The 15,105-nt window shown below is 42.9% G+C and overlaps 1 protein-coding gene and 1 non-coding gene across 3 annotated transcripts in view; one reads left to right on the top strand and one right to left on the bottom strand.

Moving 5' to 3' along the window:
- Positions 1-11,171: 11,171 nt before the first annotated feature.
- Positions 11,172-11,288, top strand: LOC116079459. The gene has a single exon (XR_004114006.1). It is a non-coding gene; the product is annotated as a small nucleolar RNA SNORA26 (small nucleolar RNA).
- Positions 11,289-13,101: 1,813 nt separating this feature from the next.
- The window catches only part of Slc6a4 (solute carrier family 6 member 4), a 36,307-nt gene continuing 34,303 nt past the window's right edge, over positions 13,102-15,105 (bottom strand). For both annotated transcript variants that reach the window (XM_031353461.1, XM_031353463.1), the window contains one exon: positions 13,102-13,847. In XM_031353461.1, the coding sequence (XP_031209321.1) occupies positions 13,773-13,847 (75 nt within the window). In that variant the 3' untranslated portion in view covers positions 13,102-13,772. The remainder of the gene's footprint in view (positions 13,848-15,105) is intronic.

Here is a 15,105-nt window from a genome sequence, read left to right as displayed (position 1 = left end):
CTGCCCATATCTAGAGTTCGTTGGAAGCATAGAGCTTTGTGACCCTTGAACTTGTCTTAAGATAGCATTCAACTGTATGAACAGCAACTGGAGAGCATTTTTAAAGTATATTTTCAAAATTTGTTAAGTCAAAAGTCAGTTCTTTGAGCTTTGGTGCTTGTCTAGAATTGTGAGTTATTTCCTAATCTATAGCACTTTCTTGATTGTGCTCAAGAATCATAAGGTGTTAAATCTTACAGATTCTTTATAAGGAAAATTGGCTTTGTGCTATAATGTTTATACATTAAAAATAACTTGTACAAATGTTGCTTTTGAGGGTTTTTTTGTTTTTGTGTTAACTATTTATTACCTGGGTGGGTGTTTTGCCTACATGTAAGTCAGTGCACCAAGTGGCTGCCTGGTACCCACAGAGAAGGCCAGAAGAAAGCATTGGATCCCCTGGAACTGAAGTCATAGATGGTTGTGAACCACCATGTAGGTGCTAGGAATTAAACCTGGGTCCTCTGTACGAGCAGCCAGTGCTTTTAACCACCAAGCCATCTCTCTGGATCTGAGGAGTTTTGTTGTTGGTTGTTTTTTATTATGTTCTGCTTCTGTCTGGGGGGTGATTGTTACACTCTGTTACCCAAGCTGTTCTGGAAATCCTGTGCTCAAGTGATCCTACTGTCTCAGCCTCTCAAGTGCTAGAACTCTAGGCAGTGGCCAACCCTAGGCCCGGTTTGTCTCTTAGTACAGAAACTATTTTGTAAATACTATCTTTTGAGTTAAAATATATAAATTTTAGAAATAGAGAAAATTGTATATGTTCTGAAATTCCTGTTGAAACGTAACATAGAGATAGATCGTGCATGTTGTCTAAACTTTTTGCTCCACAGCATACTTGGCTTAAATAAAAATAGATAGTAATATGCTACTGCATTTAATTCAACGTTTACTTAACTGTAAACATAATTTCCAGGATAGGGACAAAGCTCAGTAGTAGAGCTCTTGCCTGACATGCACAGGGTCCTGGAGTTGATGTCCAAGATTGAAAAACAACAATAATTTCATTCATGTTCAATTCTTGGTTGTTAAGAAGACATCACTTTTTTTGTAAGTTTGTATTTTGCAAATTACTAAATTGGTATGTAACTAAATCTGTCAGCTGAGAATGAAAAAAAAAATGTTTTATATACTCCAGCAAGGAGACTGAAGCTTGTTACAACTCTGTGCTCAAATAAAACTAGTTTCTGAACTAAGTCATTGATACCTGACATCCTGTAAATTTATTCATGGGTGAAGAAAGGATAACTACTAGGGAGAAAGTTGTTCTCTGGCAAGTTTTCCTATCACATAAAGACAATTTATCTCACGAAACTTTACCATGAAGAGTTTATCATTTTAGGAAGATAAGCTTGGTTGCATATGTTGAAGTAGATAAAAACTATTGTAGGGGCTGGAGAGATGGCTCAGTGGGTAAGAGCACTGACTGCTCTTCCAAAGGTCCTCAGTTCAAATCCCAGCAACCACATGGTGGCTCACAACCACCAGTAATGAGATCTGACGCCCTCTTCTGGTGCATCTGAAGACAGCTACAGTGAGCTGGAGTGAGTGGGGCTGGCAGAGGTCCTGAGTTCAATTCCTAGCAACCACACCAGATCACGACCATCTGTACAGCTACAGTGTATACAGTTCATACACATAAAATAAATAAAATAAATCTTAAAAAAACTATTGTATATTAAAAGTTATGCTTAATATTTATTATTACCAAACCCCCCCAAAAAAAAGGAGAAAATATTTATTATTATATCCTTAGATCCAAAGAGGAGACATAACAAAGTGAGTATCTAGATTCCTGCTTGACTTAGGGAAATTTATGTTCTTGCAGATCTTGGATAAACCCTGGAAAGCACTGATTACACAGGGGAAGCAGCATAGGAGAGGGAACAATGAGACTGGGGGTGGGGCACACAGAGAGCATGCACTGTTAGGATTATTCTGTATTCGTGGAAATGTTAATTTGATTATGTTGTGCAAGGAGGGAGAGATTATATCAAAGAGATAAATTCATTTTCCTTCTCCCAGAAGTTCAAACACTTCCACAAAACAGATCAGATACTTTACATAGGAAAAGATACTGATTTCTTAGGATGCATAGATGTTCCCCTCATAAATGGAAGGTTTTTTTTCTGTCAACTTTTACTCTGTTTGCCTTAGATACAGTGATTCTACTAGAAGTCAAAAGTCCCCCTGTAATTATGTTGAAGGTTATGCAGCCACACAGTGAAGACAGCCTTTCCTCTGTCTCACAGTTTCATGTAGATAAGCCAGAACACATTTAAAAGCTAGTAAATTTATTACAGCAAAATCAAGTAGAACAATCACCAGGATAAGGAATCTACTGAATTTCTGTAAATATTTTTGCCATGAGCAAAATAGGTATACTATTGGAAGCCAGAAGAGGACAACAGATCCTTCTGAGACTGGAGTCACAGATGGCTATGTGTGGCCATGTGGGTGATGGGAACTGAACCTAGGTCCTCAGGAGGGGCCTGGTGCTCTCTCGTGGAGACAAGGTTATGCTTGTGTCTTTCCAGAAAAAAGTGTGTAAAGTCCCAGGTGACTCCTGATCTGATACATATATTTTTTATATTCCACTTAGACCTTTATAAACTGCCCTTAGCATGGCAAAACAATAGCATTCTGTCTCCAATCCAAGGGTGCCCTTCATCCCCTTTGACAAAAGGCAATTGCATTCTGCATTGACAAGAATTAACATACAATGCAGTCATTAAACAACAGTATCGGGGCTGGAGAGATGGCTTAGTGGTTAAGAGCATTCACTGGCTTCTCTATAAGACTCAATAACTCTATAAGGTTCAACTCAGAGCACTCACATGGCAGCTCACAAGTGTCTATTATCTGACACCCTCACACAGACACACATGCAGGCAAAACACCAACACACATGCAATAATAAATTTTCAATTTTTTATTTTTTAAAGTAACATCCTAGCCAGGCAGTGGTGGTGCATACCTTTAATCCCAGCACTTGGGAGGCAGAGGTAGGTGAATTTCTGAGTTCAAGGCCATCCTGGTCTACAGAGTGAGTTCCAGGACAGCCAGGGCTATACAGAGAAACCCTGTCTCAAAAAACAAACAACAAAAAAAGTAACATTCTTTGGGTTAGCCCTTGTTTCCCCAAAGTCTTGTCTTGATGAGTTAAAGTCCTAGTGTCTCCAAAAATTATCAGCTTGGTCTCCCTCTTGGGACATCTTTTAATAAATCTGTCTTCTGCCTTTAGGTGTTTAATTTCTCCAGTGGCCTCTGAAATGTCCTGGTGGATGGCACCTGGGACTTTGTTCTTTTTCTGAAAATACACAAGCATAATCCTTGTCTCCACATGAGAGCATCAGGCCCCTCCTGAGGACCTAGGTTCAGTTCCCATCACCCATATGGCCATACACAACCATCTGTGACTCCAGTCCTAGAGGATCTGATGTCCTCTTCTGACTTCCAGTGACACTGCATGCACATGGTGCACAGACATACATCCACATAGAACACCCATACACTCAAATTTTTAAAAATGAACCGCAACTTTAATGAACCGAGTATTTGTAGTCTCCAAAACACCCCTTGTAAATATTAATAAAACAAAATGAACCTTTAGAAATCATAGCGCCGGTTGTGGTGGTACATGCCGGGAGGATTTGCTGAAGGAGGCAGAGGCAGGAGGATCACGAGTTCGAGGCCAGCCTGGGCTACACATTTTTAAGCCAGGCGGTGGTGGCGCACGCCTTTAATCCCAGCACTTGGGAGGCAGAGGCAGGCAGATTTCTGAGTTCAAGGCCAGCCTGGTCTACAGAGTGAGTTCCAGGACAGCCAGGGCTATACAGAGAAACCCTGTCTCCAAAAAACCCAAAAAGCCAAAAATAAATAAAATAAGTAAAATAAAACTAGAAAGCCTTCAGATTGAGGTTAACATCAATGCTGAGACAAATGGGGTGAGAAGCTCCATTTTTGATAGGGTGTGACAGGAAGAATACAGCTCAAGTCCTGAGACTTAAACACACAGCTAGACTTGACTAAAATTAGTCATCAAGTCAACGCACAGAGTATCTAGTTCATTATCTAAAATAACTATTTGTAATCTTTCAAAGCACCAAGGTCACAGAAGGCACCAAGGTCACAGAAGACAGGAACTTCTAGACTGGAGGCAAAAGAGATCTAAAACAAAGTGAAGGGTTCTGGATGGATCTGTGTGTACAAAGGACAGCAAGGAGATCAGGAGGAGATGGCAAAAAGGAAGGCTCATACTTTCCTCATTTGATAGTTGTATTATGGCTCAGAGAATGTCCTTGTTTCTAGGAAGCACTTCCCTCATCATCCTCAATTTTTATAGTTAGGATCTATGTTTAAGATTTTACACACACAGACACACACACACACAAATCCATTCAGATCTTAGCATTGTTCTCTCCATTTCAAACGTTGAAGTTTTAGTTTATAAAGGCCATTATAGGTAGTCATTTTAAGATCCTGTGAGATATTTTATTAGCGATTGCTTAGAGATGTGTTCCAAAACTAGAGGTTCTAAAGAAATTCCTGCAGTTGAAATGTCACACACTCAGTGTTGGTGAGGCTGAGGCACTTCAGTTGTGTGGACCCTGACATGCAGCCTCCTTTCTAGAGCATTTTTTTTTCTCACTTCTGCCTCCACCTGTTGCTTTCATTCTCCTTTGAGAACTGACCTGGCTAGTTTTATGTCAACTTGACACAGGCTAGAGTCATCAGAGGGGAGGAAGCCTTAATTGAGAAAATGCCTCCAAAAGATCAGGCTGTAGGCAAGCCTGTGGGGCATTTTCTTAATTAGTGATTGATGGGGAAGGCCCAGCCCATTGTGGGTAGGGCCATGCCTGAGTTGGAGGTCCTGGTTTCTATAAGAAAGCCAGCTTGCCAAGCCATGAGGAGTAAGCCAGTAGGAAGCACTCTTCTGTGGCTTCTGCCTAGGCTCCTAGCTCTAGGCTCCTGCCCTGCTTGAGTTCAATGAACAGGGATGTGGAAGTGTAAATCAAACCCTTTCCTCCCCAAGTTGCTTTGGCCATGGTGATTTCTGAGTTCGAGGCCATCATCAACCCCCCCCCCCAAAAAAGAGAAAGGAAGCAGCTGAGTCGAGGCACTGAGTGTCACGAGTGTCAGGGTTGGAGTCTCTGAAGAGAGGCTGTTGATGAAAGAGCAGCCCAGTCACAGCAGAAGACCCCGTCCTTTTGGAGATGCCAGTGCTAGGAGGTGACCACCAAACAGGTAAGGCATGGAGCTGGCCTGAGCCTAAAAGACAATCTATGTGTGCTGTGTGGAACAGAGCCAGGTGACCCAAGCCCTTTGGAGGAGGCCAGAAGATGGTGAATGGATCCCAGATAATTCAACATTGAGTTCGTTACACTGTTGGAGTTTGCTTTTGCTGTGTTTAGATTGTGACAGTGTCCTGGTTCTTCCCCTTTGAAGTGAGGAAGTACTTAATTTATTTTTGATTTCACAGGAGCCCACATTCAAGAGACTTAACTTTTGTCGGGGAGGCGGGGAAGTGTTGCGACAGGGTTTCTTTGTGTGTATCCCTGGAACTCATTCTGTAGACTACAATGGCCTCTGCCTCCCAAGTGCTAGGATTAAAGGTGTGCGCTACCACTGCCTTTTCCTTTGGAAAAGGAGATATTAGACTTTTACAGAGAATTTGAATTTTGAAAGAATCTGGATATTTTTAAAGCATTTGATTTGTAAGGCTGTGGAACTCTTTTAAGTTGGTAAAATGTTTTCTACTGTGATGTCTTTACTAATATATGATCCCGGGAATAAACAAGAAAGGAAAGGTTGTGGCTTAACAGTGACACATTTGGCCGGGCAGTGGTGGCACACGCCTTTAATCCCAGCACTTGGGAGGCAGAGGCAGGCAGATTTCTGAGTTCCAGGCCAGCCTGGTCTACAGAGTGAGTTCTAGGACAGCCAGGGCTATCCAGAAAAACCCTGTCTCAAAAAACCAACCAAACAAACAAACAAACCAAACCAAAACAAAACAAAACAAAAAACAGTGACGCATTTGTGTCTTGAGTTAACAAGAAACACATGGGCCAGTTCTGAGACTTCGAAGCTATATAACCTTGAGGAATCAACTTCCCCAGCCTCAGGGTCTCCCTGTACAGACCTAGGAACAAACATCTGCTTGCACAGACCTAGGAGCAAACATCTGCTTTCTAGACCAAAGGTGACCAAAGGAAATGACAGATTATAGACTAAAGCTCATCAAAGACTACAAAGAACTATAACAACCTATTTAGCTTTTCTGAAATGTATTATTTATAGTTCAAGAAGGTTTTCAGGCCAGGCAGTGGTGCACACACCTTTAGTTCCAGCACTTGGGAGGCAGAGGCAGGCATATTACTGAGTTTGAGGCCAGCCTGGTCTACAAAGTGAGTTCCAGGACAGCCAGGGCTACACAGAGAAACCCTGTCTCAAAAAACAAAAAAAACAAAAAAAAATTTTTTTCTATTCTTTTTTTGTTTTTGTTTTTCTATTTTGTTTTGTTTGTTTCCTTGTGTTGCCCTGGCTGACCTGGAGCTCATTCTAGTTCAGGCCTCAAACTCAGAGATCCAACTGCCTCTGCCTCCTGAGTGCTAGAATTAAGGGTGTGTGGCATCACTGCCCAGCTCAAGGTGGTTTTCATATTAAATATTTATAAATGATATACTTGAGAAGGTATATAAATGTTTAATAATTTACAGTTAAGATTTTTAGGGCTGGTGAGATGGCTCAGTAAATAAGAGTACCAGCTGCTCTTCCTAAGGTCCTGAGTTCAAATCCCAGCAACCACATGGTGGCTCACAACCATCCATAATGAGATAAGATGCCCTCTTCTGGTGCATCTGAAGACAGCTACAGTGTATTTACTTACAATAGTAAATAAATCTTTGGGCAGGAGCAAGTGGAGCCAACCAGAGCGAGCAGAGGTCCTAAAAAAAGACAATTCCCAACAACCAGATGAAGGCTCACAACTATCTCTGTACAGCTACAGTGTGCACTCATATACATGAAATAAATAAATCTTAAAGAAAAGATTTTTAAAAAAGATTTCTTCATTTATTTTATGTATGTGAGTATACTGTAGCTGTCTTCAGACTCACCAGAAGAGGGCTTCAGATTTAATTACAGATGGTTGTGGTTGCTGGGAATTGAACTCAGGACCTCAGGAAGAGCAGTCAGTGCTCTGAACCGATGAGCCCTCTCTCCAGCCCTACAGTTAAGATTTTTAATCTTTACCTTAAGAATTAAATTTTTTGAATGGAAGTTTTTATATAAAAAAACCACATCATCATGAATGATAAAGTAATAAAATTCCCTTCTCTTGAGTCCATCCATCTTTGCAGTTTTTTCCTATTCTGATTCATCTTGCCATTCCCGTCTTCTTCCATGGTTTCTGCTACTTTGCTATCTAAGATTGCATTGACAGTTGCACTCTGAAGGCTACATGGTTACAGTTTTGAAACAGGCACTTTTTATTATTGACTTTTCTTGTTGTTCTAACCAAATATCTTACTAAGTACCATAAGGAAGGCATTGTTTGTTGTTTGTTTGTTTGTTTGTTTTTCAAGACAGGGTTTCTCTGTGTAGCCCTGGCTGTCCTGAAACTGGCTTTGTAGACCAGGCTGGTCTCCAACTCAGAAATCTGCCTGCCTCTGCCTCCCAAGTGCTGGGATTAAAGGTGTGCGCCACCCCTCATGTCACTTTAAGGAAGGAAGGGTTCATTTGGTTCATATCCTGAGAGTGCAGCCCATCATACTGGGAGGTGTGTCAGTGGGAAGAACTGCAGATGTTGCATCCTGCGAAGAAGCTGGTTTCACTGTATCCACAGTCCAGGAGCAGAGAGAGAGACAGACAGATGCTACTACTAGACTTTGCTTTCTCCTTTTTTTTTTTTTAAGAATTTTTTTTCCTGGGCTAGAGAGGTGGCCCAGCGGTTAAGAGCACTGACTGCTCTTCCAGAGGTCCTGAGTTCAATTCCCAGCAACCACATGGTGGCTCACAACCATCTGTGATGGGATCTGATGCCCTCTTCTGGTGTGTCTGAAGGTTGGACAGTGTACTCACACACATTAAATAAATAAATTTATTTAAAAGAAGAAAGAAAGAAAAAAATTTCCTTTTATACCCACAGCAGGGCCTTCTCTTCTCAGAGGAGAAGAGGAGTAAGGGATTGGGGGAGGAGAGTGTGGGATGGGAATTGGGAGGAGAAAAGGGAGGGGCTACAAGTGGGATATAAAGTGAATAAAGGGAAAGAATTATTTTCCTTTATTTATTCTTCTCTTATAACACATCCTGATAGCAGTTTCCCCTTCCTCCCATCCCCCAGCTTCCCCCCCACCCAGATCTACTCCCATCCTTCAAGTCCCCTCAGGAAAGAGCAGGCCTCTTAGGGATATCAACCAAATAAGGCATAACAAGCTACATTAAGACAGGCACATATTCTCACATCAAGGCTAGATGAAGCAACCCAGCAGGAAAAGGGTCCCAAAGGCAGAAAGGCAGGCAGAGTCAGAGACAGTCCCCATCCCACTGTTAGGTTTCTCACAAGAACACCAAGCTACATGACCATAACACATATGCAGAGGACCTAGGTCAGACCCATACAGCTCCCTGATCTCTGTGAGGCCACTTGAGTCGCAGTCAGTTGATTATGTGGGCCACGTTACCAGTGAAGGGATTGGGACACCAACCCAGCCACAAAGCCTGCAACCTACAGTTTGTCATGCCTGCAGGAAGTGCTGGTACCAGAGCTTAGGATAATCAACATTAGAGAGACCAGAAAGACTTCATCCAGCAACTGATGGGGGCAGATGTAGAGTCCCACTGCCAAACATTAGGCATAGCTCAGGGAGCCCTGAGGAGAAGGGGAAAAGGGATTGGAGGAGCCTGAGGGATCAACAGTATCACATGAGCATGCCCACAGCTTTCTCTTTTCTATTCTGTCTGGCTCCTGAGCAAAGGGAATGGTGCCGCCCATGCAGAGTGTAGGTCTTCCCACTCAGTTCTTCCTCACTGCTACTGCCAAGAGTTTGTCTGGGGGGCATATTTAAGTAAATCTTTGTTTTTTTTTTTTTAATTTTTATTTATGTCTTATTTCGTGTTCATGAGTGTTCTATCTGCGTGTACACCTACCACATACCAGAAGAAGGCATCCAATCTGCATTACAGATGGTGGTGAGCCACCTATGTGGTTGCTGGGAATTGAATTCAGGACCTCTGGAAGAGCAGTTTGTGCTCTTAACCATTGAGCCATCTCTCCAACCTTTTTTTTTTTTTTTTTTTTTAAATATGTGAGTATGTGTACACAATGGGGGGGCACACATACAGCATGTGTATGGAGGTCAAAGGACAACTTGGTGAAGCTGACCCTCTCCTCCCACAGTTACAAGGGTCCCAGGGATTGAACTAAAGTCACTAGGCTTCGACACCATGTGCCTTTACTGTAGGGCTGCCCTCTGGCCTCTTCATAACTGTTCAGTTGGACAGTTTTGGATGGTAAATTTCCTGAGACTTTGGAGGTTCGAAATCATCTTAACTTCATTATCACACTTAAATGCTAATTTAACATAGGACAAAAAGATGGGGTCTCAGATCATTCTCTCTCAGAACACTGGAAATGTTGGCTGACCCCTTGCTCCCTGATATCCGCTGCTGCTGCTGCTGCATGGTGGCTATGCGGCTCCCTCATTGGTGTGCTTGTTTCTCTGGAGGCCTCGAAAATTCTCTTAACTCCCTAAGCTCTGATGGTTCATTTCCTCTTTGGTTTCATTAGCTAGCTTATCCTTCCTTTCCCTCTGTTCTCTTCCCAGAGTTTCCTCTCTGGCTATTGTAGTTCCTGTGGCTGCCACCCTGGGACTCAGGGCCCCCCCATACTTTCGGGACTTGGTTATTTTGCGATTAGTTCCAGGGCAGTTTCTCAGCTTGCTTTAATTCTGACAACCAAGTTCCTACTCAGCTTTTTCCTTCAAAAACACACTTTGGGGTAGGCAGGGGATGCTGCTGGACACAGAGTCCTCTGTGTAGCCCGGCTGTCCTAGAACTCATAGAGATCCACCTGCCTCTGCCTACCAAGTGCTAGGATCAAATGCATGAGCCACTAAGTCTAGCTATAATTAAGTTTTCAATATTGCTGCCTGTTTTTGATTTTTGTTTTTCGAGACAGGGTTTCTCTGTGTAGCCCTGGCTGTCCTGGAACTCACTCTGTAGACCAGGCTGGCCTCGAACTCAGAAATCCACTTGCCTCTATCTCCCAAGTGCTAGGATTAAAGGCGTGTGCCACCACTGCCCAGCAGTATTGCACCTTTTACTAACATTTCCTTTAGACAACTTGTATTCTCCGATTTCGTCAAAGAACAGGTCTTGCAGGTCCATGAAGACACTGAACTTTTTGTCACACCCCTGATGCCTTTGTATTTTAAATCCTGTATTGATGCTCTCTGGTGGTGTCTATTAGCAGCTTTCCTTTTCCTTCAGTACAGATAGGGTTTGTTTTTTTCCCTGTTCCTTCACAAGCCTGGCCTTTGTTAACAATTATAATGGGACAATGTGTTAACAATTATAATGGGGACATTAAAATCCCCAACAATGGATTTGAATCCTTCCTTCTGAAGAGTAATTTTCTTCTTATACAGCAGCTAGACTTTCGTTATGCTATCCAAATCTGTCCCTTTGCAGGAAGAGGGCGAGCTTTCTACAAACCAAGACTTGGTCTGTCCACTGTGCAGCAGCACCTTGGCACCTAGGCAAGATGAGACCCAGCTTCAAAGACAGAGGAGTAGACAGAAGGAGGGAATGGTTCGGGAATGAGGAAGGCTTGGATGCAGGTGACAGAGGCTTTCCCTTATGAAAGAGGAGATAAAGCTAACTGTTATTCTAGTTCTAATTCTGTTATGGGGTTTTCAGTTTTGGTGGTGGGCAAGTATATAAAAATATCTTCAATGATTGCTGTGTGTGGTGGCACACACCTATAATCCCAGCACTCAGAAGGCAGAGGTAGGCAGATCTCTGAGTTTGAGGCTACTAGTAAGTTTCAGGACAGTCAGGGCTACACAGAGAACCCGTGTTTTGAAAAACAAAAAAAAAGGAAGAAAAAAAACCTTCCTCCCTTTCCTGTGCCCTTTTAAGGTTGTCTCGGTACTTTAAGAGGCTAACACAGAAGGGTAAAGGGACTTCATCAAACCCAGAGAAACTTCAGTGGTTAAAGAGTAAATCGATATGAAGTTCCAGAGCTCTATAGTATAAATGGGGATCAGACATCCATGCGAACAATTAAAATTAACAGGTACTTCGAATATTCTTTTTCACTTGCCTGAAACCTCAAACTTTGAAAACTCCTGTATAATTCCTTGACTTGCTTAGCAAAGCTCTCAATTCAATTTGAGCAAGGGCTTGTTGTGAAAATTAATTTTTTGTGCCGTGCCTTTCAGGCTGTAGTAATCCCAGCGTGTAACAGGCTAATGTGGGAGGATCATGAGTTCAAGGCCACTCTAAGCAATTTACAAACAGACAGGAAAAGGTGGGAATTTGAGAAATCTGTGCGTCTATGAGATAAAGAGAATCTGTCTTGGGCTTGGAATGTTCTTAGAGTGCTGCCTAGCATGCATGAACTCCTCCTGGGTTCAAGCCCCAGGACCACATAAACCCAGCAGCATGCCACATGCATATAATCCCAGCATGCAGGGTCATCCTTGGCTACATAATAAGTCTGAGCATAGCCTGGGCTAGTTGGGACTCTGTCTAGAAAAAAAAAAAACAAGATTCTTTAATTTCACAGAACTGCTTCCCACTGACTGCAAGGCCACTGGCAGATCATTTCTCTTCTTTGGCACATAAGAAAGTAAAGAGAACGGGAAGAAGGCAGCAGGCCAGACTGAGAGATGAAGAGAAAGCGTCAGCTTCAGCCCCCCTTCCTTCCCCCTAACATTTTCAGAAGCTTCTCAGAAGCTCATATGTATAAGGAAAAAAGCACAACTGAGCAAATCAAAGAATTATGAAGGGTGAGCAAGAAGCACAGAGACAGCAGAAGACGTTCAAGGAAGACACCATTGAGGGAATGAAGCCCAGGGGAGAGACACCTACAATAGGATAAGTGTAAGCCTTTCTCGTATGTGGATCCCCCACGCACACCTCTTTGAGACACTCTCTCACTATGTAGCCCGAGCTAGCATCAGTGTCATGATCCTCCTGCTTCTGCCACACCAAGTTGGAACCTACTTTTTATGAAATGTGTTTAAATTTTATTTGGAGGACTCAAAATTATATAGTGCCAGATAGTTAATTTATTTTATTTTATTTATTTATTTATTTATTTATTTATTTTGGTTTTTTGAGACAGGGTTTTTCTGTGTAGCCCTGGCTGTCCTGGAACTCACTCTGTAGACCAGGCTGGCCTCGAACTCAGAAATCTACCTGCCTCTGCCTCCCAAGCGCTGGGATTAAAGGTGTGTGCCCCCACCGCCTGGCCAGATAATTAATTTTATCGATTGTTCCCTTAAAGATTTTAATAAAGGGATCTCACACCTCAAGGTAAGACTTGCCTCCACACTTTTATCCAAGCCATATGTCACCCAAGTCCAAATGCTCACATGGGGGAAAGCCATTCACTTGGAGATCATCCTGGAACTCATCATCAGGACCCCTTGGCAGAGTCAAGATGGGATCATGGTGAAGGGCAGCCATTTAAAGCCAACTCAGATTCTCCAGTTGCTCCCGGGCAGAGAAGGCCTGCCTGTTAGCTCAGAGAATTAGACCTATACACCCCAGAGCTAAGGAGAAGTTGGGTTTGCCCTGGCTCCACAGGACCAATAACCTGTAGAGTCAAACCCCTCAGCCACTTGAACTAGAGCTTACACCAGATACCCAGCTAAACATGGAAGTGGCATCTGGCCACAGCCGCCTGGAAAGCAGTAGCCATAGTGACTGATAGAACAGGCCAGGTTTGCCCACAGACCTTTATCCTGGATGCTAACAGGGAGGTGGGTGGTGGAGGAGACGTGGGAAAGGAGATGGTAATACAGCATGTTTCTAATAACACGAACACAATTAGGTAGGTAGAATCTGTTTAATGTAAGAAAAATTAGAGGCCATTTATATAGTTTGTAATGGACCCGGAGTGTTGGGATTGAGGGTACACAGACAATGGACAGACACAATAGCTCACACATATACATCAGTTTTCAGTGTAGCATCTTTACATCTTCCTTTCTTAACCTCACAGCAGCACGTGGGTTACAGGGTTCTAATAGGTTCCATCTATAGAGTTCTATGCTACTGAGAAAATATATATGGCTAGCAAGACATCCCTGTTTTCTCTTAGGTGGTTTATGTATTCATGAAGAACATTAAAGGCTTTAGAAGCAAATAGATGCGGGATAATATGATCGTACCAAAAACATGATACAGACGTTCACAGACCTAATTCTAAACCTGAAGCTAGCTGATGACTGGGTGGCATTCATCCCCTCCTCCCTCTCCCTCACATGTCCAGAAGAGGCCAGCTCAGCGGTATCACCATCTAATTTGGTAGTAAGTCCAAGAGATTTCATGGAAAGAAGTGGCTGAACCCCACAAGAGTCTGGGCACCAAAGTCTTTAGGACTGTGTCTCCAGAAAGAAAGACCTTACATCATCAGGTGTGGCTTGGAGGGGAGGAGTCGAGGTGGGGCTTTTCAGAGAGAGGGGGGGCTGGGAGGCCATGTCCTCTTCCTGGGCGTCTTATACAGCATTCATGCGGATGTCCCCACACGGAATTTCCGTTGGTGTTTCAGGAGTGATACTTTTAATAATGCGCTGTTGGGAAGAGAAGTGCAGTGTTACAAAGTCTTGTTTGGAAAAGATATTTCAACACTAATATTAAAACATTGAAGAGTATTTTAATGATATTTCACAATAAGTTGAAATAGCCTCATTGGCCTTTAAAAAAAGAGATTCCCATCTTCGAATACAGAAGAAAATGTCAGAGTGGAGAAGTACAAGCATTTGGTACAGGGAGAACATGATTGGGACACGAACTTAAGGAAATAATCCTTCAGTGGGACCTTGCTGGCCACAGCGTGACTGGCTTTAAATAGACAAGGCTTCCCAGAGCCACACTTGGGGAGCAGACATACAGAATTTCAATCCCGCCTGTTGGCCATGGTGCCTGCCAGTGCCAAGAGCCACTGAAAACCATCTCTCAGCACACTGTAAACTATCATTAATTAGATAGAAATATGTCTTGCAATTGAAATTAGTCTTTTTTTTTTTCTCTTTTCTTCCTCCTTCTCCCCAGAATTAGTCTTAAGTGGAGTCAGGATGCACAGGAAAGACCTCACTCATCACAGTGTGTGGGAGAGACCAGTGCAGTAAATAATAACATTGTAAAGAAAAGTGTTTGGCTTTTACACCCCACCTCCTTCCTATACGTACCGCTGCCCATTTAGATATGGATTCTCCCGAGTTACCAGGCTTAGATCTTAATTATTTAATTTTGGTATACATATGTGTGGGTGCATGTGAACCAGTGCCTATGTGGAGGTTGGAAGATGACTTTTAGGGGTCAGTTTTCTACTGTTAAGTTCCAATAATTTAACTCCTGTAGCTTTGTGGTTAAGAGCTTTTGCCAGCCCACTAGACTACTACTGAGCTCAGACTTTGCCAGGCCATGGCCTTCTGCAAGACTAGCTCTAAGAATGGAGCACTGCGGATACCTTCATAAGCATGTGCTCGTTAGAGACCATCTGCCGTTATCTTTGTGCGGGTCACTAAGGCTTTCTGCAATGGTGACTTCAGCCAGCAATTGAGACTTCTAGGCTGCCAGTACATGGTACATTCCCAAATTAAAGCGGTAAATAGAGCTTATTCTATATGCTGCAGGCTTATACAAGCAGTCCCTAGCTTACAGTGGGTTACCATAATGTGTTTTTCCCTTATGACGACGCAAGAGTGATATCCATGCAGTGGAAACTGCTGTCAATGCTCATATCCCCCTTGCTAGGGCTAGAGCCGTTGCTCTCTCCTGATGCTGGGTAGTGGTATAAGCCACAGCTCCTGCCAGCCAAGTGGTCAT

This window comes from Mastomys coucha, unplaced genomic scaffold (assembly GCF_008632895.1).
Source record: "Mastomys coucha isolate ucsf_1 unplaced genomic scaffold, UCSF_Mcou_1 pScaffold5, whole genome shotgun sequence".
Lineage (NCBI taxonomy): Eukaryota > Metazoa > Chordata > Mammalia > Rodentia > Muridae > Mastomys > Mastomys coucha.
Note: the sequence above shows the minus strand (reverse complement) of the source record. Positions and strands in the feature narration are given on the sequence as shown.